Source organism: Pan troglodytes, chromosome 1 (assembly GCF_028858775.2).
Source record: "Pan troglodytes isolate AG18354 chromosome 1, NHGRI_mPanTro3-v2.0_pri, whole genome shotgun sequence".
NCBI lineage: Eukaryota > Metazoa > Chordata > Mammalia > Primates > Hominidae > Pan > Pan troglodytes.
The window spans coordinates 58,930,399-58,955,529 of record NC_072398.2 but is presented as its reverse complement, the minus strand read 5'-3'; the positions used below and the strand labels follow the sequence as shown (position 1 = coordinate 58,955,529).

Here is a 25,131-nt window from a genome sequence, read left to right as displayed (position 1 = left end):
AAAGATAATCAAAATTGACAAATTCTTTGTCTAAGAAAAAAAAAAGACCTAATTAAATAAAATCAGAAATGAAAAAGGAGACATAACAACTGAGAACCCAGAAGCACAAAGAATCGTTAGAGACTATTGTGAACAACTGCATGCCAACAAATTGGAAAACTTGGAAGAAATGAATAAATTCCTGGACACACACAACTTACCAAGATTGAACAATGAAGAAATAAAAAAAAATTAACAAGCCAATAATCAATATGGCAATCAAAGAGATAATTCAAAGTCTTCCATCAAAATGAAGCTCAGGATCAATGGCTTCACTGCTAACTCTACCAAAATTTAAAGAAGAACCAATATCAGTTCTACCCAAATTCTCCAAAAATTTGGAAGGAAGGTAATACTCCAAACTCATTATATGAGGTCAGCATTACCCTGATACTAAAACCAGACAAAAACATGACAAGAAACCAATAAGAACACTACAGGTCAATATCACTGATGAGCAGAGATGCAAAGATCATCACCAAATCACTAGCAAACCAAATTCAACAACACATTAACATGATCAAGTGAAATTCATCCTAGGGATACAAAGATGGTTCAACACATGCAAATCAACAAACATGATGCATCACATTAGCAGAATCAAGAAAAAAAACATATCATTATTTCAATAGATGCCAAAAAAGCACTTGATAAAATTGAACAACAGTTCATGATAAAAACTCTCATCAAAATGGGTATAGAGAGAATACACTTCAAAATTATAAAGGCCATGTATGACAAACCCACAGTTAACACTGTGCTGAATGAGAAAAATAATTTTTTCTTATGAGAAAGGCCTTTTCTTTAAAGACTGGAACAAGATAAGAATGCTTACTTTCACCACTTTTATTCAACATGACATGGGAAGTCCTCTCCAGAACAAGTAGGGAAAAGAACTAAAAAAGCATAAAAATTGGAAAGAAGAAGTCAAATTAGCGTTGTTTGTAGACAACACAATTTCATACCTAGAAAAAACCTCAATAAAAACAATGTTAAAATTGATAAAAACATTCAGTAAAGTTGCAGAATACAAAATAAATGACAGAAATCAACAAATAATCTGAAAAAACAAGAAAGCAACCTCATTTACTATGGCTACAACTGTATAAAATACCTCAAAGCAATCAAACCAAATAATGGAAAGATCTATATAAGAAAAACTATGAAATTCTTATGCAAAAGTACAAGAAAATACACAAATAATATAAAGATATTTCATATGTGTGGATTGGAATATTTAATGTTGTTAAAATGACAATACTACTAAAGCAATTTACGGATTCAGCACAATCCCCATCAAAACAGTGGCATTCTTCACAGAAATAGAAAAAAAATTCTAAAATATGTGCAGAACATCAAAAGATACCCAAATAACTAAAGTAATCATGAGCAAAAAAGAACAAAGCTAGAATCATCATACCACCTGACTTCAAGTTTACTACAAAGCTATCACAATCAAAACAGCATAGTACTGGGATAAAAGCAGACACATAGACCAATGGAATAGAATAGAGAACCATATATATATATATATATATCCACACATTTACAGCCAATTCAACTTTGACAAAGACAACACATACGTTGGGGAAAAGAAAATCTTTTAAATAAATATTGTTGGAAAAAATGGATAATTTTATGCAGAAAAATCTAGACCCCTATCTCTCGCCATACACAAAAATCAAATAAAAATAAATTAGACTTAAATCTAAAACTTAAAAATATAAAACTAAAAACGAAATTATTTAGGAAACACTACAGGACATTGGTCCGGGCAAAGATTCTTTTGTTTGTAAAACCTCAACATTACAGGCAACTAAAGCAAAAAATAGACAAATGGAATTATATCAAGCTAAAAAGCCTGTGTACAGTAAACAATCAGCAAAGTGAAGAGATAATCCACAGAATGGGAGAAAATATTTACAAACCATTCATCTTTCCAGGGATTAATAACCAGAATATATAAGGAGCTCAAACAACTCAATAACCAAAACAAAATACTAAAAACCAAAACTGATAACCCAATTAAAGACTGGGCAGAATATCTGAATACATATTTCTCATAAGAAGACATAAAGATGGCAAACAGGAATATGAAATAATGCTCAATATCACTAATTATCAGAGAAATGCAAGTCAAAACTACAATTTAAAATGGGTTGTATCAAAAGACAGGCAATAACAGGTGCTGGTGAGGATGTAGAGAAAGGGGAACCCTTCTACACTGTTGGTGGAAATATAGATTAGTAGAGCCACTAAGGAGAACTCTATGGAGTTTGCTCAAAAACCTAAAGTAGAACTACAATATTATTAATCTCACTACTGAATATATATACAAAATAAAGGAAATCAGTATATTGAATATATATCTGCACTCCCTTATTTATTGCAGCACTATTCCCAATAACCAAATACGGATTGAATTTAACTGCCCATCAGTGGATGAATAGATTAAGAGAATGTGTTATATATACACAATGGAATATTATTCAGCCATAAAATAGAATGAAATCTTGTCATCTGCAACAACATGGATGGAACAAGAGGCCTTTATATTAAGTGAAATAAGTCAATCACAGAAAGCCAAATATTCTAACCCACATGTTCCCACTCATATGTGGAAGCTAAAAAAATAGAACTCATGAAGATAGAGAGTAGAACGGTGGTTTCCAGAGGCCAGGAAGGGTAGTGGGGGCTGGGAGAAAATGCAGGGAAAAATAAAAGAATAAAAATGTATTTATTATGTGTGCTTAAAAATCGCAAAGATAGTAAATTTTATATGTATGTTTTAACCAAGTAAAAATAAAACAATCATAACAAAACTCACAAAACACTATAAAATTAAAATTTAGATAATTTCATTGTAGAAATAAGTAAAGTGAAAATAAGCACTAATGAGAATCATGTTGAAGAAGGTATAGAACAAATGCTGTCTTCATTTTGCTGCACAAGAGAAAAGCAGACACTAGAAAAGTAGAGAAAGACCTCAGAGGTATCAGATGATAACTTAAAAATTATTGTACTGAGAAAAGCAAGAACTTTATTTATTAAGTGACTAATACATCAACTTAGGATCAGGCTAAACTCTAATGCCAATAGTACATAGCAATACACAAAGCACCAGTTAATAACCAGTAGTAAAAGCAATGTAAATGTCCATTTGAAAGAATAAAAAAATGAAAATCTTTCCAACTATGTACTAGTTTCTTGAAAAAGGACAAATTAACCATTTCAATATATTTTTTGTCAATATTTAAAAGTGTTATATTAAAATATATGTCTTACCTGATTCCTCAAAGTCACTGTTGTAAGCTTTCCAGGTTTCAGTTATTCGAAGAAGATTCTCTTCCATGGCTTGAATGTCCATGGAGGGGCAGTTGCATTCTGGAAATTTGGGACCACAGTGACACCAGCAGTCATTTTCCTTGCAGATAAACTCTCCCTCTGAATTGCAAGCAATGTAGCTCAAAGCTGCTTGTACAAAACGTTCCTGAAGATAGTCTGGGAGAAGTACTTGAAGCCCTTGAAGAACAAACAAAGAAATTAAACAAATTTACTTTGTTAAAGAAAAAATTAAAATACTTATTTATAATATTCAATCAAAACAGTAAATAATTTAGTGTATTAAATTTTGAATTATGTATTTTTAAACTATCAGAAAAATACCTAAGTCTATATGCGGCAAATATTTATAACTCTTTCAACATATTCTGACTCCATGAATATGAAACTTCAGAAACAGAGATGATTAATCATGGAGATGATTGAAAACTCAGACTATTTGATGTAATTTATCACAATATTTGGTTATTTTTACATAATACAGATGGAGCCTATCTTTCTAAACCTTTGAAAATACACATATGCATTTATTTTCTACCAGTTGATTTCAAATGGTTTTCAATATTTTCATTTTGTTTGCAGACTATCAGCCCACATCAATGTAAATATCATATAATGGGTTGTGCCATTGATAAAATACATATTGAATGTTGATGGTAAGGCTTATCTCATGCCATCAACAACATATAAGTTATATAATTCTATTTTTCAAGAGTGAGTACTAAAAATAACTACAGGAATCAGATGGACTGATTTAGTTATTTCACAGTTTATTTTTTGCCATGTGTCAACAGTCCTAGTGATATAACTCATTAGTTTTCTAGAAACATGTTTAGTAAAGTTGCTATCTCTTAAAAAACTGTCCAAAATATTGTAAAATTAAGATTTGGGCTTTTCTCAGGGTGTAGCATTTATTACAATATTTCAAAAATGTAGTTTTTCAGTATGTCTGGCTACTTAAGAAAACTTAAATACTAAATATTTAAACAAATAAGTAGGTAAAAATAAATACAAAGCTAAGGAAAAATCTGGTAATAGCAAAGTGTTACTTACCAGAAAATTGAATTTTTATAATTTTACATGTTTTCTGTTTAACAAAAAAATCAATGTTGACCCTTGACTATTATCTTAGGGTTGATTTAATAAAAATCATTGATTAACATTTAGAAAAAAATTAATTTACAAATATGTTGAAAAATTGCAAAATTTCCTTTGCAAATTGTTGGAAAAAGTACTCTTAGAACTTATGTATTCGATTTCATATTAATTTTCATTTCACCTGGAATAAATATTTATTGAACAGTTTCATTTTGAAGAAAATTGCTAGGTAAGATACAAATATGAAGGTGACTGAGAAATTTATTTGTCACAGAGATATTTGCAGTATATTTAAGAAAAATAAAAGATGCAACTATATAAGATACATGTGATTCAACAAATATAATTAATTGGCTAAACAATTATATTAAGTTCACAAAAGTAAAAAAACTTTTTATTAAAATGTTAGGCATTGAACATTATTTGACAGATGTATAGTTTTCAATATTGAGTGACTGTGCTGAAGAGTGATACATTAACAGCATCACACACAGATAAAAAGCTGGGTTATATATTAATATATTTTGGAAATGAAAGTAGTAATATGGTTTCATTGCACATGGGCTATAAGAATACAATGAAAGGGGTGCTTACACACATAAATGAGGAGTCATGTTGTTGGGATTCCTATATCAGGGAATATATAATTAATTCATTTAGATTTAAATTAATTTTACCATGTGGGATACTAAGAGTGGTACCCATTTGGAAGTAGAAGGTAAAGAAATATATTAGAGTTGACTAATTTTTAAGATTAGATTTAAGATCTTTAAGAAGACTGAAAATATCTACACTAGGGAAAGAAATTAAGGTAACAGAGGAATAGTGAGAATCTGCTAGATAGTACTGTATTTGATCTAAGGCAAGTAAAAAGTGTTAAAATACTTAGAGGCATAAAATGATACATTCAGAAATTTTCTTAATCGTCTAGTCCTATGGTTTACCAAATTACTGCACATTTCAGATACACCTAGTGATTTTTTTTCTGAAAACTTAAAGTGCTAAAAACAATTTGAATAATTCAGAGTCTTTGCTCAAGGAACTCAGGAATCAGTATATATTTATTAAAAGACCTAAGGTAACAGTAATTGAGTGTGGACTAGATACTTGTAAACTACTTATCCATTTTAATCTTAATTTCACACACAAAAAACAAAGAACTCGCGTACCATTTTCATAGTCATAAAGCACATCATTGCATTACAACGTTGAATCTGTAAGACGGTAGTGCTTTTGGAGAAATAGAGAAGGCAGGAGAAGTAATTTGGGGAGGAATGATTGGTGGCAAGAAATGGTGAGTTCCGCTTTAGAAACACAAATACTCCTGCTATGATGATACATACATACACTGCTAAAAGAAGGAAACTCACATTCTGTAAAACCATTATAAAATTAAAGAGTTCTGAGAAAAGAGGTTTAGGGTCGCAGCGCTCAAAACACTTGAATTTTATAACCAGACCACCAGTAAGAACTAGTTGGTTCCTAGAGAGATAGCTTGGCTTGCTCTGACAAACAACTCGGAGTGGTTCAGGGCTGGCCACGGAATTTTCTTTTTTTTTCTGCTATGTACAGAAACAGAAAAGCAGGAATACTGACAACACTATATTTAGACCAGGTCTACCTGGTGCTGGAACAATGCTTAACAAAGCTTAGTTTTGAGCCTATGTGCTTCCTGTAAAAGCCAGGATGTGAGGGCAACTGCTACAAGCTGAGAACCATAGAGTAAAATATGAATGTTTCCGGTGTGAAAGGACTAGTTTGTTTTCAACCCACCTTCTCATGGAACCAACTAGGAAATCTAGGTAAAGTATTAAAAATAATCTGAAGAGATAACAAGGACAAAAATGAAGTGAGAATTTCTGGGGTTAACCTGGAAATAAGGTAATCCTACAGGCACAGTGAGCCCAATATTGGGTTATATGGTTTGGCTCTGTGTCCCCCACAAAATCTCACTTTGAACTGTAATAATCCCCACGTGTCGTGGGAGGGACCCAGTGGGAGGTAATAGAATCATGGAGGAAGGTTTTCTCATGATAGTGAATAAGTCTCAGAAGATGTGATGGTTTTATAAATGGGACCTCCCCTGCACAAACTCTCTCTTGTCTGCCCCCATATAAGATGTGACTTTGCTCCTCCTTGCCTCTGTCATGATTGTGAGGCATCCTCGGCCATGTGGAACTGGAGTAAATTAAACCTATTCTCTTTAGAAATTGCCCAGTCTCAAGTATGTCTTTATTACCAGCATAGGAACAGACTAATATGTTGGGCATATCTTTTCCATTAGAGTTCTGCCCAGAACAAAGTACAAATTGACATTTATGCTAACCATGACAGAGATAGTAACTTCCTCAGGATTTAGTTACTAGATGAGCTGCATACCCAGAGTAAAGAAAAACAAAACAAAACACACACACACACACACACACACTTAAAGAAACCACTAGCTTTCACCAGATCTGAAGTATAGTTCCAACTGGCATATTTCAAAATTAATTAAAATAGCATTGAAACTAAATCTTCTCTGAAGGAAAATGCACCATCAATAATTTTAAAATATTTTTATAAATTTTCACTCAAAACAGAATTCAATAAAATATGATGAACATATAAAAAGACAAGGGATGGTATAGAGGGTGTCAGACAAGAACGATAAATTAATTTCAATCACATGATCAAAAATTTAATAACAAAACAGACAATATGGCAAGGAACTAGAAATTATAAAGAAAAATCAAGTGGCTATTTTACAAATAAAAATGCATAATTTGAAATTAAGAACCAATGGATAGCTTTAACAGCAGCATAGACATTTAAGAGATAATTAGGGAACTGAAATATTGCAGAATAATACATTTAAAAGGAATAAAAGGGCAAAAAGATATAAAATACAGAAAATAGCATAAAAGATTTGTGTTATGATGGAAAGGCCTAAATCACATTTAAATATAACACAGAATGAGAGGAAAGAAAGGAAATAAATGATATTTGTTAAACAAATATAAAATAATATTAGAAAATTGATGAGGAACATAAAAAATTGTAAATTAATTTGCAGCATATCACCATATGTTATGGCAAGACAAATAGCTAAGTAAAAATGACCAGCTGGTCAATGTTCTTCAATGCTATTTTGCTCATGAACTACTTTAAATAGTTTTGAAAACATAAGCACTACTTTGGACATGAGTAAGCTCCTGTTTAAAATTTTCATTATACATAAAAGAGGCCCAAAGCTGGTAAACTGTGGTATTATTAATATGTATATTTTACAATAAAAATATTACTCTGCTTCTATATATGTACAAATGAAATAAAATTCCTGTTGATTTGGTAACTAATACATCTTTTAAAAATAAAATTTGAACAAGATATACAAATATAAAAAAAGTATATATGTATGTATAGTGAGTGTATAGATATATAAGTTTGTGTGAATTATGAGTTTTTTAGTAATGACCTTCTTTTTCATACATCTTCTCAAGTGGAAAAAGAATTGTTCCTGAAATAAAATTCTTCAAACACTCACACACACACAGGCACACACACATCTCTTTCCTCCAAGTCATTATTTCATTCTACTATCCCTAAATATTTTTATTCAAATATAATATATTTTATTAATCAATGTGTTTTCTTAATCATAGTCATACTTATCTTCTATAAAAGTAAATAGCTTGAAATGTAAATATGTACACATATATTTACTGAACATTTAAATATGAAATATCATATAGTATAATGTATGCTATATATGATTTCTTGATACTAAAAATTTTAAAAATATTTCTGACAAATTATAACTATCATATGTAATATGCAATTCAATAGAAGTACACTTATTATAAGTATGAAGAAATTTTTTTTAAAGCAAATATAATCAGCTTTTTGAAAACACATGGCTTGAAGGACTGAATAGGACTTTTTTTGGCTAGAGTGACCCTTCCTTCAGCATAAATTATTATCCATCTTCATTTTTAAGTATGTAAGCACTGAGAACATGTGTTTCAATAAATTAATAAACAGGGACAAAAATAGTTTTTTGAAGCAGCATCATTCAATTTTTATTATAAGCCAAAACACTTATGAACCATCATTAAATATTACATTTAATCATCCACCTTAAAATAGCCTAGTCCTGTGTCAAATTCATTTAAATAAAACATTGGGAACTAACTAATATGGAAAAGTGCTTGTAATTCGGTCCTTTAAATTATTCATTTTCTCAAGGTCTGCCAATTTTACCAAAAAATTATTACCAAAACTTAATAAATGGCTTTTAATTATTCTGGTTATACTTTCACTCAGAGGCACCTTGTTTGATGTGTTATACTCATAAGGCATTGAAAAAAATTGAAGTATTATTTCAATATGAATTTGCCAATATTTTCTTATAACTACTTTTTATTATCTACCTTAAATATATTTTCATCAATAAATTGAAGTTGTAGCTATGGCTCTTTTAATTTTTGAAAAATGCCTGCTCTGTAATCTTATCAGCAAAACGAGATCTCAAAGTCCATCTTTGATATCTCTTATTTTTTAAAATACTGATTCATATACCAATGGTTAAATTGTAGAGTTCTGTTCTGAATTAGTTGTCTAATCCAGTTGACTTCAACAATTACTGGTGCTTTATTTGCTTTGCTTAGATACAGTTCCACTTCAGGAACAATTTTTCTTTTTCTACTGAAAGAGGAGAGTTTCAGAAATTCTTTATTAAAAAACTGTGATAATTTCAGGATTCTCTCAATAATATATCTAAATTCAGAAGATTCCAAAATGGGCCAAACACTCTGATTCTAAAACTTCACCTTGTACTTAGAAAGAAAACACAACACACAAGCAACTATCTATATCTATTTATCCATCATCTATACCTATATCCATCCATTTATCAGACCAAATATCTAACTAGCTAACCCCAAAAGACATGAAGATCTCTGTTGTTACCTTAGTAAAATATTCTTCAGTGATTCCAGTGTTTTCAATTGCCACATACAGTGACCCAGAAATATCTATACCCTTCAAAGGAATGCACCATGTTAACATTGATCCAGAATTAACGAATTGTTCCCATTAGTTTATAAGGTAGATGAGGGGTAGTACAAAAGGAGAGGTTTAAAAGTGAGTCAACATTATACTTGGATTGTAAATACCAATTAAATTTAAGAAAGAGTGCATGAAATATTGAGGGTCTTGAAATTGACTTCCTAATAGTATTTTCAGAAAGGACTTTGTACCGATAGGTGTATAAAGTTGTAATAGACAATTAAAAATATAGACATGGAAAACAGAAAAAAAGTGAAAGAGATGGAGGTTTCTAAGTTACTCACATTAGTTGAAGAGAATAGAAATAATTATACAAAAGAGAAATGTTGCTTCATTTATTCCTTGTGTTAATTATTTTTCCAGAGAGATAGGGGACTGAAGGATTTTAAAAATAATTTAATATTTTGAAAACTGAACACAGTAATTCAGACACAAATCAATAAATCTTGTTAGTAAATAATTTTTATAATAAACTGATTGAAGTAGTCATACAAATTGGTATAAACGTGCTGTCATTTTTATTGCAATTCATATTCTGATGGAAGGTTAATCCATACATTAAAAAGGAGTAAGCAGTAGAGAATTGCAAGAAACATTGGTGGACAACATTTTTATTTCAATTAGAGAAAATGTTTTAATAAATGTAAATCTATAATTGATATTGATAAATTGGATAACATTTAAATTGTTAAAGTATTTAAGAACTTTGTACTTTTAATACAACTCAAAATAAAAGGCATTCATTCACTATTTAGGATAAATTTAAACAATTCAATGCTATTACATTTTTCTTTTAATTAATTATTTGTTTTTAATTTTTTAGAGACAGGGTCTCACTGTCACCCAGGCTGGAGTAACATGATGTGCAGTGTCGCGTGGACAGTGATGTGCGGCGTGGACAGCGATGTCCAGGCTGGAGTGACAGTGGAGTGCAGTGGTGTGGTCATAGCTCACTGCAACCTTGAAGTCTTAGGTGCAGCAATCCTCCTGCCTCAGCCTCCCGAGTAGCTGGGACTGCAGGCCTGCAACACCAGCGCCCAGCTAATATTTTTCTTTTTTAGGTCTCACTATGTTGCCCAGGCTGGTCTTGAACTCCTGGCTTCAACTGATCTTCCTGCCTCAGCCTCCCAAAGGGCTAGGATTGCAGGCATAAGCCACCACGTGGGGACACTGATACATTTTTCAAGATTGCAAAGTTAAGGGAAAAAATGGTAGCATTTCTGAAACTTTTAAGCATTTTTATGTAAAACTGAATAATGTAAATATTCAGCTCTAAGTTATGCAATTCAAAAAGGCATACTAGAGAATAACAACTCAAAATTACCTCTTTGATCAGTCAACTTAATTTTGACAGAAAGTGTCATCACAAAGACTTTTCTGAACTTGTTCAACTAGTAGTGTTTAAACATGTGTATTCATAACCTGTTCCTGCCTATAAGAATGAGCATGTATGCATAATTATTGTATTTTTTAAAGTTCTTGTGAATAAAATACTCTTTATTGAATATCTAAAATATGTAGTAATAGAAAATAGCAAATTTTTATAAAATCTATCTTTAAAATGGAAATCATATGAATATAAATATTTTGTTAATATATCCTTAAGTACATTTATATTTACCAGAAGAAAAATACAGTCTTGACTGCCACATTAGGTTATATATAAAATGTCAACAGTTCATTTTATACCATGCATAAATATGGTTACAACTTTCACAAGAATCTTCAAGTAAAAAGTCAAAGCTCAGGCAAGCATATGAACAAACTGCTACATAATGACACAATGATTACTATACGTAAGAAAAATATTATTAGGACAGATTTTCAATTGCTATAGCTTAGTTAATTTGAGAAGAAAAGAAAATTTTGATATTTTATTCATATGGTCTAGAATTTCATATTTTCTTGTATCAGTTAAATTATGAAATTAGCCTTTAATGAGAGTTTTTAATAGCCTGTATGTATATGCAGTTTACTTTAAAAAATGGAAAAGAAATCACGACTGGATAATTGTTATTCAGGCTTGTAGAGAATTAATGAAATTTTACCTACATACCTTGCAACTGAATCTTATTCTCAGGACTCTGAACCAGAACGGAACTGACAGAATCTAGGTTGTCATAGTTACTGCAGCCAAGAGGACCAGTCCGTGTTTCTGTTACCTGGCAAACAAAACATCAACTTTATTATCTAAATCAGACTTTACAATGTCCTTTTGGTTCATTGTAGTTGTCACACACTAATATTATACGTTTGACAGTAAATATCACTGAAAGGTCCAGGATCTCATACACACCAGCAATACACACACCTAAACATAGCGGAAAGCAGTAACTCCCTTTGTCTTTAATTCATTTTCTTTCCTTTGGTTGGGCATAAATATCCCAGGAAAATAATGCATGCCATCTTTGTTCAAAAGCATAACTCATAAAGTCACTGATTTCACCCAAGATATAAAAAAGGCCCACTCCTTATGGAAGACAGCGAGTTCTGACTTATATGAGAATTGTTTGTGTTTGTTTTTACTCAATAAATCAGAGCCATCTGCCAGGCTACTCTCTCAAAACTGATTTTATTATTTTCTTTTACTTAAAAATCTATATTTTTCCCATTTTTATGTTGGCATGAAATTCTAAACTCTCTGTTTGCCTTCCATCTGGTCCAGTTCTTTCCAATACGCCAGTATCTCCCTGTTCAGTTTGACATTCATTCTATGCCTTTGCTTATACAACATCCTCCACTTCCACCCCACTTGGATTAGAAACTTCTCCTTTCTCAACTTTGACTAATCAGTTTTATCTATCCTCAAAATTAAGCTCATGTTCAAACATTTACACAAAGTATTCCTTGATGATTTCTACCTGTGTTATTTTACCATTTCCATGCAATTTTGGTTTGCAACACACAGATTTAGTACTTAAATATGTAATCTCATATGTGGACTGATTTTTTCATGGATGTCTTGGGATGGATAGTATTAGGAGATGAGGAGACTAAATTTAATGAATTTTATGAGGCTGAAAATGTATCCTGAAGATTTAATCCTGAAGATTTAAAACTATTTAAAGAAGAGCAGTATTGTCAGAATCTTCAATAAGATATTCTTTATAAATAACCAGACTGGTCTTTGCAAAACACAATTTAGATAACTTCATTCCAATGTTTACAGTCATTTAATGGTTTCCCATTCTTACTTAGGGTGTGACTTAGAGCCTCTTATAGGACCAGGAAGACACCATATTACCCAGCTCCATGTTACCTCCCTAAATCCGTCTCTTCTCTTATTTATTCTGTCTTGCTGTATCTCAAACATACTTGACATTCTGATGCCTTGGGGTATTTGACTTGTTGTTCTAGTACCTGGAACGTTCTTCCTCAAACTATTTTCTAGCGAATCCTTCACTTCCTTCAAATTTTTGCTCAAATTTCATTCTCTTGGGACTACTTGGACTAACCTACTTAAAGTGAATACTTCAAACTCTTCCAACATTTTTTTTTCTTTCTTACATTGTTCTACCTTTTTCACAGTAGATATCAGCTTATAAAATGCTGTACAATTTACTCATTTGTTATGATTACTGTTGACACCTCTCACTAGAATGAGAGCTCCACATTCTAAAAATGCGGGAGTTTTTGTCTATTTTGTTCACTCACATATCCACAGAACATATTAAGTTCTTGCATCAGCCGAGGGGTATTGATTAAGAGAAAGAGGAGGAGGAAACATAAGGAGAAACTTCATAGTATGGAGCAGGAAAGACATTAAGGCCATCATGGAGATGATGAAAGCCCAAAGTAAATAGGTACAATAAACTTTATCTGAAGAAGTTCCATTGTAAAAAACAAGACATAACAAGGTTATGAAATGACAACATTATGAAACACTGAAAGTGTTTATTGATAGAGAGAAAGGCCACTGAGGTTTCCAGTATTAGTGATAACATTCAAAATATGAAGTTAAGAAGCTCATTGTGGAGGATTTTTAAAGGAGCTCAGTTTTGAACATGTTGACTCTCTTTGATGAAAATATTTAGTAGGAGTGGCAACACAGGTTTATGTCTTAGAAGTTATGTCAATGACGGGACTACTAATTTGGAAGTCATCAACTTAGAGGCGATAATCAATGATGGATACAGACACATTAACTCAAATGCATTGAGTGCGTGTTTAATTTGTGTCATGACAACTCTATTATATTTTCTAAATGATAACTCCTTGATGGTAACCAAGATTGACTATGTGTACATAGCCAGAGTTGACAGTGTGGTTTATCATGGGCAAAGAATTACTTTTTCCTTAACACCCCAAAAACTTTTAATTATTCTCCACCTACTATTCCCCACTGATGATACTGAATAGACCTTACTTTGTTTAGAGAAATAATTTATAGTGTTGATATGATATGTGTATGTATAATTAACATTTAAATATAAATTAGTGACAGCCTAAGGGCAAAGGGAATAATAAAAGCATCAAAGAGAATACTTAGGGTTTAAGATAATTTAAATTTTCATATTATTCTATCACATGCCAACCAACACATATCACATGAATATAAACACACACACGCCTGCCTTTTTTAGAAAGTTTTCTAAGTAAAATTGGCATTAAGCTCATACTCATTGACATAGTGATCTTGGAAAAGGGAAGGCAAACTCCTCTAACACTTCATCCTTAAAAGAAGGTAAATAATATTATCCCATTACAAAGAGTCTCTTATATTCACCTACTCTGTTGTTGTCAATTCATGTAAGAAAATTAAATAATAGACATACATTTTGAGAATATTTGAATATCTCTGTCCTTATATATTGCTTTACTTTCTCATCATTCGCAATATACAATGATATAAATTTAGCATATCATATTTATAATTTTATTTTGTTCTCTATTCTTCACAACTGATTCACTGATCACTGTCTGGTTTAATATAAAATTTTACAAACTCTCACACATTATATGAAATAAATCTATCTTTCAATTGTATTCCATTTAAGGACTCCATATTCCTTACTAATGTCAGCATTAGTAAATGTGCCCATACTTATTTAATTCTTTAAAATAATAATAAAATAAATAAAAATGTAAAGAAAATAAAAATAAATTTACTACAGAGATGCTAACTGTGCCAAAACACAGAATAGCAGTTTACTTGTTTGTTCCAACCTATCATTTTTAATAATAAAAGTAACAAATTCCCATGATGGAAATTTAAGCAATGAAATAAAATACTTTGCCAGAGGAGCAATTGCCATTTTTTCTACTTTTATATGTTTCCCCTATCCTTTTGCCAGACATGAAAATGGTTGAGACTAGGAGTAATTGCACTTCAAGACTATTCTTTATTTGCAGCACACAAATATCATGGCCTTTACCTTTTCACAGTGTATTTCTCATTAATTATTTTATTTGTTTCCTAGTTACATTAGGTTATATCAAAGTAACTTCTGAGTAATTTTATCAGCCATCAATTATGAATATAAAACACTGGAATACTGATAAGTACAATTAGCTCTTTTACAATAGAGTTATGCCCAAACAGGCATAATCTAAGACTTTCCATCTGAAATCAATTTTCTCTTCTAGAGACCTACATCTCATCTGGACAACTACAAAATGAATGTTAATATTTAAGGGGGATTTTGCCCATCCTATATTGTAACAAGAAAACCACATCTGAAATATCAGGAGTTGAGGTGGGGGAGTAGTGAAATTTGTTACTGATACCTGCATCCTAACAAACTGCTATACCAGTTATTTACTTTTACACATTTTGCCCCTGTTTACCTTAGATATACTCTATTATACTGTCCACTTCAATTGCCTCCTTTTCCAGAAATAAGTGTTTCTATTTTTTAATCATTCAAAAAACTTTGGGTTGAGAAGGTAGAAACTATACTAGAGAACAATAACTATATTTGGCTCATATTCAATTTCTGATATCTTAACATTTAATATAAGAATTGATACTTATTAAAATAGAAATGAAGATTTAATCTTACATAATTAGTATTAAAAATTTATTCACTGCATAATCTCTTTGTTTTTTAAAAATATTGATTAACATCGTTGCAATTCATATATACAGCAAACGGCTCATATCTAGAATATATAAATAAATTCTACAAACTAACAATAACACGGCAAGAGCAACACTGAAAACTCACTTGACAAAAAAGATATCTAAACATCCAGTAATTTTGAAATAGTTTTCAACTTTATTATCAATGAGCTGGAAGTTAAAACATAGTGAGAAACTACTATCCATTCACCAGAAAGTCTTATAAGCGTACAAAGCCAGACAATGCCAAGTGGTGATAATACAGTGGAGAAACTGGAATTCTCATATGCTGCTGCTGGGAGTGTAAACTCGTACAATCACTTTAGAAAATTCTTTGAAAGTATCTACATAAGTAGACATAGGCACATTATATGAGCTAGATACACAGCCAACAAAAATGTGAACATGTGTGTACAAAAGGCACTTGCAATGAGGTTGGTATCAACTATTCTTAGTAACCCCAAACAGAAGGATATTACATTAGTGTGTTAGTCCATTTTCATACTGGTATAAAGATGCTACCAGAGACTAGGTAATTTATAAAGGAAATAAGTTTAATCGACTTGCAGTTCCACGTGGCTGGGGAGACCTCAGACATTTAAAATCATGGCCGAAGGCAGAAGGTGAAGGGAAGCAAGACATGTCTTACATGGTGGCAGGTGAAAGAGAGCGAGGAAGTGCCACATTTTAAAACCATCAACTCTCCTGAGAACTTACTATCACGAGAACAGTTTGGGGTAAACCACACCCACGATCCAATCATCTCCTACCAGATCCCTCCCTCATCATGTGGGGATTACATTTTGAGATGAGATTTGGGTGAAGACCCAGAGCCAAACCATATCAAGTGGCAATCAGTAATACAATGTGGAAGTACATAGAAGGTATGAATACTGTGCTACAGTAAGAATAAATTTTTATGTATTCTCTCCACAGAATACCGAACTGAACAAATCTCACAAATATAATGTTGAAGGAACAATACATAAATGTTTCAATATTCTAACACTAGAAGTTTATTTTGCCTAATCTTTGCCTAATATAAAGCTCAAAATTAGGTAAAATAAACTTCTAGTGTTAGAATACAGGATGGTGGTTACCCTTTCGATATAGAAATGAGGTAAGAGGGCATTAGGATAAATACTTATGTTCCAGAAATATCCTATTTTTTAATCTAGGACATAGTTCCTGAAATGTTTTCAAATTTGAACACTTTATGTACTTCGCTGTATAAACGTTATATGTTACTAACATTTGTTAACAATAATTGGTTAATATTAATTTTCCTTGTGAATTATATCAAGGAAGGTACCACATCATCTATATCTATATTTACATATGCATGGATATCTAGGCATCTATCTACTTACCTGTTTTTATCAATCATCCATGCATATGTACTAAAATGCAAATTTGGATTTTCACACATATATCCTTTCAAATGTATAATTATTCTAATATAGTTTCGCAAAAAGAAAATGCTGAAATCTGACACTGAAAGATTATGAAAAACAAACTACTTTTTTCAATTACTAACATGAGTTTATTTTAAAATCCAATACAATCTATTTTAAATCATCTTAGAGTATGTCATTTTTTTTTATTTCAAGGCTACAATTACTACTGTTCTATCATTGAAGATATATAGATGATAAATTAACTCTTGACTAGGAACTAACAGGTTAATATCCATATTTCATTTTTAAGTATGCACTATTCCAAACCATATATTTACCTAGAATGAAAAAAATAGTTTTTTCTTGTAAGTTCACATCTAAATAGCAATAAAAAGGATGAATAAATAAGTTATTTTAAATATGCAATTCTTATTATTATAATTATTATGCAGGTTTCCTTTGTCTATAGAAATACTTTTTAGAGTATTTCAAATAAATCATTATATTTAATGAGATAAAAGTTTGTTAAATTTATATAGTTTATATTCAAAACACAAATCCTAGTGAATATAAGGGTATCAGAAAAAGACCCCATAGGTCTACTTGCAAAAAAATTTTAAAGCAAAATTTCTTTTAAAACAGTTTGTTTCAAACAGTTGTTTAAACAAAAGCAAAAGCACTGTTTCCCCAGAGTTAAAAATTATCTGAGGAGTAGATATATGAAGAATTAGGGTATTAAAACTCTCAAGGGGGTTGGGTGCGATTGCTCAAGCATGTAATCCCAGCACTTTGGGAGGCCGAGGAGGGGTGTATCATCTGCAGTCAGGAGTTTGAGACCAGCCTGATCAACAAGGTGAAACTCTGTCTCTACTAAAAATACAAAAAATTAGCCGGGCGTGGTGGTGGGTGCCTGTAATCCCAGCTACTCTGGAGGCTGAGGCAGGAGAATTGCTTGAACCTGGGAGGCGGAGATTGCAGTGAGCTGAGATCGCTCTATTGCACGCCATCCTGGGCAATAAGAGTGAAACTCTGTCTCAAACAAAAACAAAAACAAAAACAAAAACAAAAACAAAAACACCCCACCCTCAAGGTATTCTCAGAAATATAAAAATATCTTAAATTTATTTTATTTTACCCCAAAGTTTCCATTATGTTTTATTATGCCCATCATAAAATTGCAGGGTAATAATTTATTTCTATTATCTCCTTTAATTAACTATAAACTCTCTATGCATAATTATACACAGTACTGGGCACATGGTAGAAATTATAAATGTTTGGATTAAATTGGTGGATAAATATTTTAATTTTAGTTAGAAATATTTATTACAAAAGAAACGTTATTGAATTTTTTGGGAACCTCTTGAAGAAAATGTAGAAGAGACAATATATCTAAATTTTTTAAGCTATCAGAAGTTTGAAATCATCTAGTCTCACCATCTCATTATATAAAAGAGATGCTGTATCTGGAGCCAGGGATGTTATCAAGCTACTTCAGGATCATTTGTATGAAATGAGAGCTAGAACTGGGACTTAGACCTCCTAACTCATAAATCAAATACCCATTCTAAACATCACACTGGCTTTCCAAGCTTTATAGTTAACAAGTTTTGGAAACTTTGCTTAGCTTAATCAATGTAATTAATTCTCTCTCTCTGGCAATAAAGTTACAATAAAACACAATTTAATTGGTCTAGATTGATGTAGAAGTCAATTACAATGGTGTAGTATATTGGGTCATTCATGAACAAAAAATATTGCTATGAATGTACTGGTTAATATGACTTTGATTGAAGGCCAAATGAATTAACTTTTATTCTAAGTATTAATTTATTAATGCTTTGAAATATAACATCCTGCATATTCTTAGATTACTTCCCACTAGGATTGTGAAGAGTAAAATACAAGTGTTGATTAGTTTCTATTATTTCCTAAAACAGTACAATCTTTTCTGTCACCACACCTATAAGATCTTTTAAAATTACATATTGCTAAATCTATTAAACTAACAAAATGCTTTATAAAATTTTGATGTTAAAAAATAAGAATATATATATTTTCCCTTCATTTCTCAACTGAAGATAGTGCCTTATAATATTTTTTTCAAATGTTAATATTGAGTTTAAAGGTAATTTTACCATTTAATATTTTTCCTCTGATAGTCATTAAGTCTTATTTCAACATTCTATTAAGCACTTAACATCAGACTGTAATTCAATGTAGTCCCACTTTTTTACCCAGTTGAAATATTTCTGAGCTTATTTTTAGTAAAAAATGAATTTTCGAACATATTATTAATTATAAGATGCATTAAAAACAAAATGTTCATCTCAGAATAAACATTTCAGTAGCAAAATGTTTCTTAATTTTCAAAATTGTTTTAGTATTTACAGTACATTTTGTGGGAAAAGTGAAAATTCACATAAAAATGCTACATGTCCTCAAATAAAAAATATATCAATGCAAAATTTTCTTGCATCTCAACACAAAAGTAAGCATTATACTTAGTGTGTTATACATAATTAATATAGTGACTTAAAATATATTTAACATTGTCAATATTTTCTTGGGCCTTCTCCAAACATATAGATACAGTTTAAAATAGTGTATGATATTTTATCCATCCAGGATGACTCACATCTTCACATAAAAAGCACAAACATGGATAAACACATTCAGTGCAAGGGAACTTTTACCACTGTTGAATTATGCATCTATGCAAATTACCTGAAGCTGACAACTATATTCTCTAATTTTATTCCTCATAATTTTAATAAACCAATTTTTTAAAAATATTAGAAGTTTATAGAACTGCATTTTTAAAAGTTAGTGTTTGGTTTTTTTATTTGCCTTTTACAGGAGAAATAGTGATACTTGAAACATAAGGATCAAAAGTATGATTGCAAACAATATCATGTATATCCATAAAATATATGCAGAATATCTGTGAATTATAAAATTTAACCATAGGAAAAAAATGTAGAGCAAAATATATTTATTTGAAGTAAACTGAAGGTTACGTGAGAATAATACAAAAAACAAAGCACTCTAGGGACAAAATTGAGTATGTCTTCTTGAAGAGCAATTGCTTCAGTGCAGTTTTCACTTGTTTTTGTTACCATGAGGCCAGGCACGACTACAATGATTGGTCTACTTCTTCCTAGCCTATAAATTATCCTCTATCAAAATAATACACAAGCACACCATCCACAACTATCCCCATGTAAACCTATTAAGAGAGACTATGCTAATTCTTTGAGTACACATTAAAATATAAAACTACACAGTGACTAGACAACAGAAGTTTTCTCAGGTTCTTAAATTATTGATTTAGTGTGATATGGAATAAGCAAAACTGGACACAATTTAGTTAGGACAAAGTTGCCAAATAACATCAGGACCCCTTTGTGCTTAAACCATGGTTGCCATGGAAATTAAATGTGTGGCACTTGATTGGTCTTGGAGATGCCAAGTCTGTAAACTCACTCCTACAGATGTTATTTTGACTTTTTTTTTAGATAACACAGAGCTTAAAATCACAGCAACTATAAAAAATACATGTAGCCATAAAAAAGCTTTCATTACTTTCCTAATTGCATGAATATACATTTAGAAAACTGACATTTTTATAAAAACTACATTTGTGGCAGCTATAACTGATGGTGTTACATGAATGGTAAACTTGAACTTCATTACAGGAAATCTAAAGGGATATGTTTTTACTCTACCTTGGCTAATGAGTTTTCTGAGGTTTTCAATATTAATAATAATAAAAGTAAAGCTTTATTGCCACAGGGAGTTACAAACAATAGGTACAGTTTGTAACCTGGTTCAGGGCTATGGCATTTCCCTTGCACTCTGGTGAGAGTTACTAGGCAGCGACCTCAGTTGTTACAGCCACTGTCTGGCCTGAATGCCACTTTTCCTGGGCCAGAGAAATGATATTTCAGGGAACTCAGGAGCCAGGGTAATTTTCTGTTTCTTTACATTCAAAAAGTGTAATCTAAAGCATTGTTGATTATATTTATTTTACAAATGAAAGCTATCTGAAGAAGTAAAACATTAAAGACTGATTTTACTTTTTAATCTTTATTCTTTGTTCTATGCATTTCAATCTCATTGCCTTTAATTGTCACTGTCTCTCATCACCCCCAGATGGGACTGTCTAGTGGCAGGAAAACAAGCTCAGGGATCCCACTAACTCCACATTACAGTGAATTGTATAATTATTTCATTACATATTACAATGTAATATTAATAGAAATAAAGTGCACCTTAATGTAACGAACTTGAATCATCCTGAAACCATTCCCTCCACCAAGTTCGTGGAAACAATTTTCTTCCATGAAACCAGTTCCTGCTGCCAAAATGGATAGGGACTGTTTGCATAGATTAACTCATAATTGTGCAAATCCCACTAAAGTTGCAAGAAAAATATCTGTTGCCAAGACTGGGAAGCAAAATGTCACACTAAACAGAACTACTCCCTTTATTAATTCCTACTTCCTACTCTATAATTTTATTTATCAAAACATTTCTACATCTACCCAATCTGCTCGATTGATACCTAGCGTCTCAGTCAAGCAAACTGCAAGCTGATGCTCCAAATGATACAAAAACTTAGAAATTGAATTATCTGTTTTGCTTTCTTTGACAGAGTAACTAAAAATGTTCAGGTGCAACTGTCAAGTGCTGAATGAAGTAAAAGCACCTATCGCCATCCTGGAGGACGATGGCAGCAGAATCCAGGGCATTGACAGCTAATCACAGCTAGCAGTGCACACAAAGCAATCTGTCACTGTCAAAATCCCGACGAACAGTCTTTCCATAAGATTCTCTGCTATACTAGGGTACTAAAGCAGGGAACCTTGTTAGATACACACATTTTGGTTGTTTAACATTTAATACAACTATTTCATTATTATTACTTTTAATTTTCTCCTACTCAATGTAGGAGCCAGTATAGTATATTAGAACATATCTCAAAGTGCCCACTATTTTATTTCGAGTAAATACTTCTATCAAAAATTTTCAATTTCTCCTCTGAAATTCCATATTTAATATTACTCTTCTGAAATATTTATTTAAACATATCTTATTGCTTATGATTAAAAACTTAAAACTTTTTATTATAGCCGTTTGAAGTTTCAGCATTATCACATATTTCTGAATTCCTTAAACATATCAAAAGCTTCTGTCCTAAATAATAGGACAACTAATACCTGTGCACAGACTAGCTAAAGTTTTATACTGAGGCCATTATATTCTTACATTTGTCACCCAATTAAACAAGCACCCGAGAGAACTGATAAAGCGCAGCACACTAAAACTCAACAGACTCAAGCATAATTAGAAAGACAGAAGTGGATTTCTTGTTTTAACTGGCCATTATAGAAACTGTTCTGTCATTTCTTTTCTTTTCTTTTTTTTTCAGAAAAATAAATTGGCTTTGCTCACAAAAAAGTTAATACAAATCCAAATTCTTTAGCAACTTATTATCAGTAAATTCAGCAGTAATATGACATTAAAAGAACAAATCTAATTATATAGGAGAAAGAAGAAACATACAGTGTGCATGAATTACAAATAATTATTAAAATTCTAAGTGCCAGGGGAAAAAAACAATAAACTGGCCCAAACTCTCTGCAATATTATAATCATATTATGCAGTGCTGCCCACTCCCCCAGTTTTCTTTAACTGAAACATCATCAGCTATGTTAAGATAATTATTTATCTTAAAAATAACAAAAATGGAAAGGACAAGAAGTTTAGTGATTTTTTTTCTTTTTTTATTAAACTTTAAGTTTTAGGGTACATGTGCACAACGTGCAAGTTTGTTACATACGTACACATGTGCCATGTTGGTGTGCTGCACCCATTAACTCGTCATTTACATTAGGTATATCTCCTAATGCTATTCCTCCCCCCTCCCCCCACCCCACAACAGGCCCCAGTGTGTGATGTTCCCCTTCCTGTGTCCATGTGTTCTCATTGTTCAGTTCCCACCTATGAGTGAGAACATGCGGTGTTTGGTTTTTTGTCCTTGCGGTAGTTTGCTGAGAATGATGGTTTCCAGCTTCATCCATGTCCCTACAAAGGACATGAAGTCATCATTTTTTATGGCTGCATCGTATTTCATGGTGTATATGTGCCACATTTTCTTAATCCAGTCTATCATTGTTCGACATTTAGGTTGGTTCCAAGTCTTTGCTATTGTGAATAGTGCTGCACTAAACATACGTGTGCATGTGTCTTTATAGCAGCATGTTTTATAATCCTTGGGTATATACCCAGTAATGGGATTTTTAAAGTATGTATTTGTTGGAAAAACATTTTTAAAATAATTTAAAATCCAATGTGAAATATAACTGCAATTTTTGTGTTCCTCTTTTTTTCTATAACTTTTTCACTATATCTTCATCTCCTTACATCATTACCTTCTTGACTATTTCCTCTAGAGACCAGAATCCCAGAGGAACTTTGTACCTTCATGGTACCTCTGGGACTTCATGAAGCTTTAATTGGCATCAAGGGTTTCTTAGATTGCAGCCAATCCACTAACAATTTGCTCTGGGGTCATTCATGGTTATAAAACCCCAGGTCTATGAATTTTGGGTCTCTAGAAGTTGTCTTTAACCATACAACCAGGTGATTGTTAGCTCACTTAACACTAAAATGCACCAAGTTAGAAAAAAAAAATCAAAAAGGAGAAAAATGATTCCTCACTGGGTAAATATTTCAATTTATGTGTTTTACATTTTTCTATGGAACAGACTACAAACTAAAATTACTATTCATTCAAATTTAATTTACTTAATATTATTGAGGGAAAAACTTTTGATAATATGTTGAGAATTTGGCTTTCTGCCATGAACTAAACGAAACCTGATGAAATGTAGGAGCTGTTATTTTAGCTGTTTTATGTGGCTTGCCTCCTTTTCCTACATTAATTTAATTTACTTATTGATGTAACCGTTGTGCCTTCTACCAGCAGCCCTTTTCATCACTCTCTAAAACTGGTTACAAATCTATTATCAGTGAAGAAACCAGATAAGCAACCTAGGTAGATTTGTTCCTGAGTAGTTTCTAAATGAAACATTACAGGAATCTCGCACATCTAAAAGAATGAAAATTATGAAGTCTCTTTATATTACTCAGGCACCTTCTCCACTTGCCTGTTTGTGTTCTGACATATTAAATATAGTTTAAGCTATGAAGAATAACTTGAAAATTTTTAAAAATTATATATTTCAAGTTACAAATAACCATATTATACATAATCCTATTGTTATGCTAAATTCTCTAGCACAGAGCATGAAGCAATTCGGTTACCAGAAAAAAACACACCATAGATTTAAAACTGGTTTATATTTTCAGGTTTGTCACTTACTAGCGGTGTAACTAGAAGTATGAAGCTCCTGAGCCTCAGGAGTATTCTCCCCAGATATAAACGTTAAAATAATTTACCTGCAATACGTGGGGAAGGAACTTATCTTTACAAATATGCATTCTTGTTTTAGAAAAAGGAAGCAGACTCCAAAGTGTAATTTTTTCATTAGTCAACATTATGGTAACAATGTGCCAGTATTCCTAGCTATCAGAAATGGTGCATTTTGTCTATGCTGATGGATGAATAACTGCACAGAAGAATTGCATTTCACAGATATTGGTACTTATTGGATTTTTGAAAATATACAATAAATTATAGTTAAGCATATTCACCCTATAGTGCTGCAGAATGCCAGAACTCATCTATCCTATCTAGCTGTAACTTCGTATCCCTTAACAAATCTATCCCCATCTTCCACTCTCCCCTATATTTCCCATACTTCTCACTCTCTAATACCCACAATTCTACTCTCTACCTCTCTACTTTCAGGAATTCCTTTTTTCTTTTCCTCCCACATGTGAGTGAAAGCATGTAGTATTTACCTTTCTGTGCCTGACATCCTGCTTAACATGATCTCCTCCAAGCTATTCCATGTTGGCGTGACATGATTCTATGGATTTTTTAAAAATAAATTACCTACTTACATTTCCAATACACATTTCCAATATATTTCAAGGTCACAGACCGTTGGGGTCTTACCTTTATGGGTACCCCCTAGACGCTCTATCTTGGACAAAGTTTGAATATTTCAAGG

The 25,131-nt window shown here is 31.7% G+C and overlaps 1 protein-coding gene across 5 annotated transcripts in view; it reads right to left on the bottom strand.

The window, feature by feature from the left end:
- BRINP3 (BMP/retinoic acid inducible neural specific 3) overlaps positions 1-25,131 on the bottom strand; it is a 386,225-nt gene that overhangs the window by 127,319 nt on the left and 233,775 nt on the right. For all 5 annotated transcript variants that reach the window (XM_525003.9, XM_063794383.1, XM_016934383.2 and 2 more), the window contains 2 exons: positions 11,585-11,690; positions 3,325-3,561 (listed from right to left, as the gene is read on the bottom strand). In XM_525003.9, coding sequence (XP_525003.1) covers positions 3,325-3,561; positions 11,585-11,690 — 343 coding nt within the window. The remainder of the gene's footprint in view (positions 1-3,324; positions 3,562-11,584; positions 11,691-25,131) is intronic.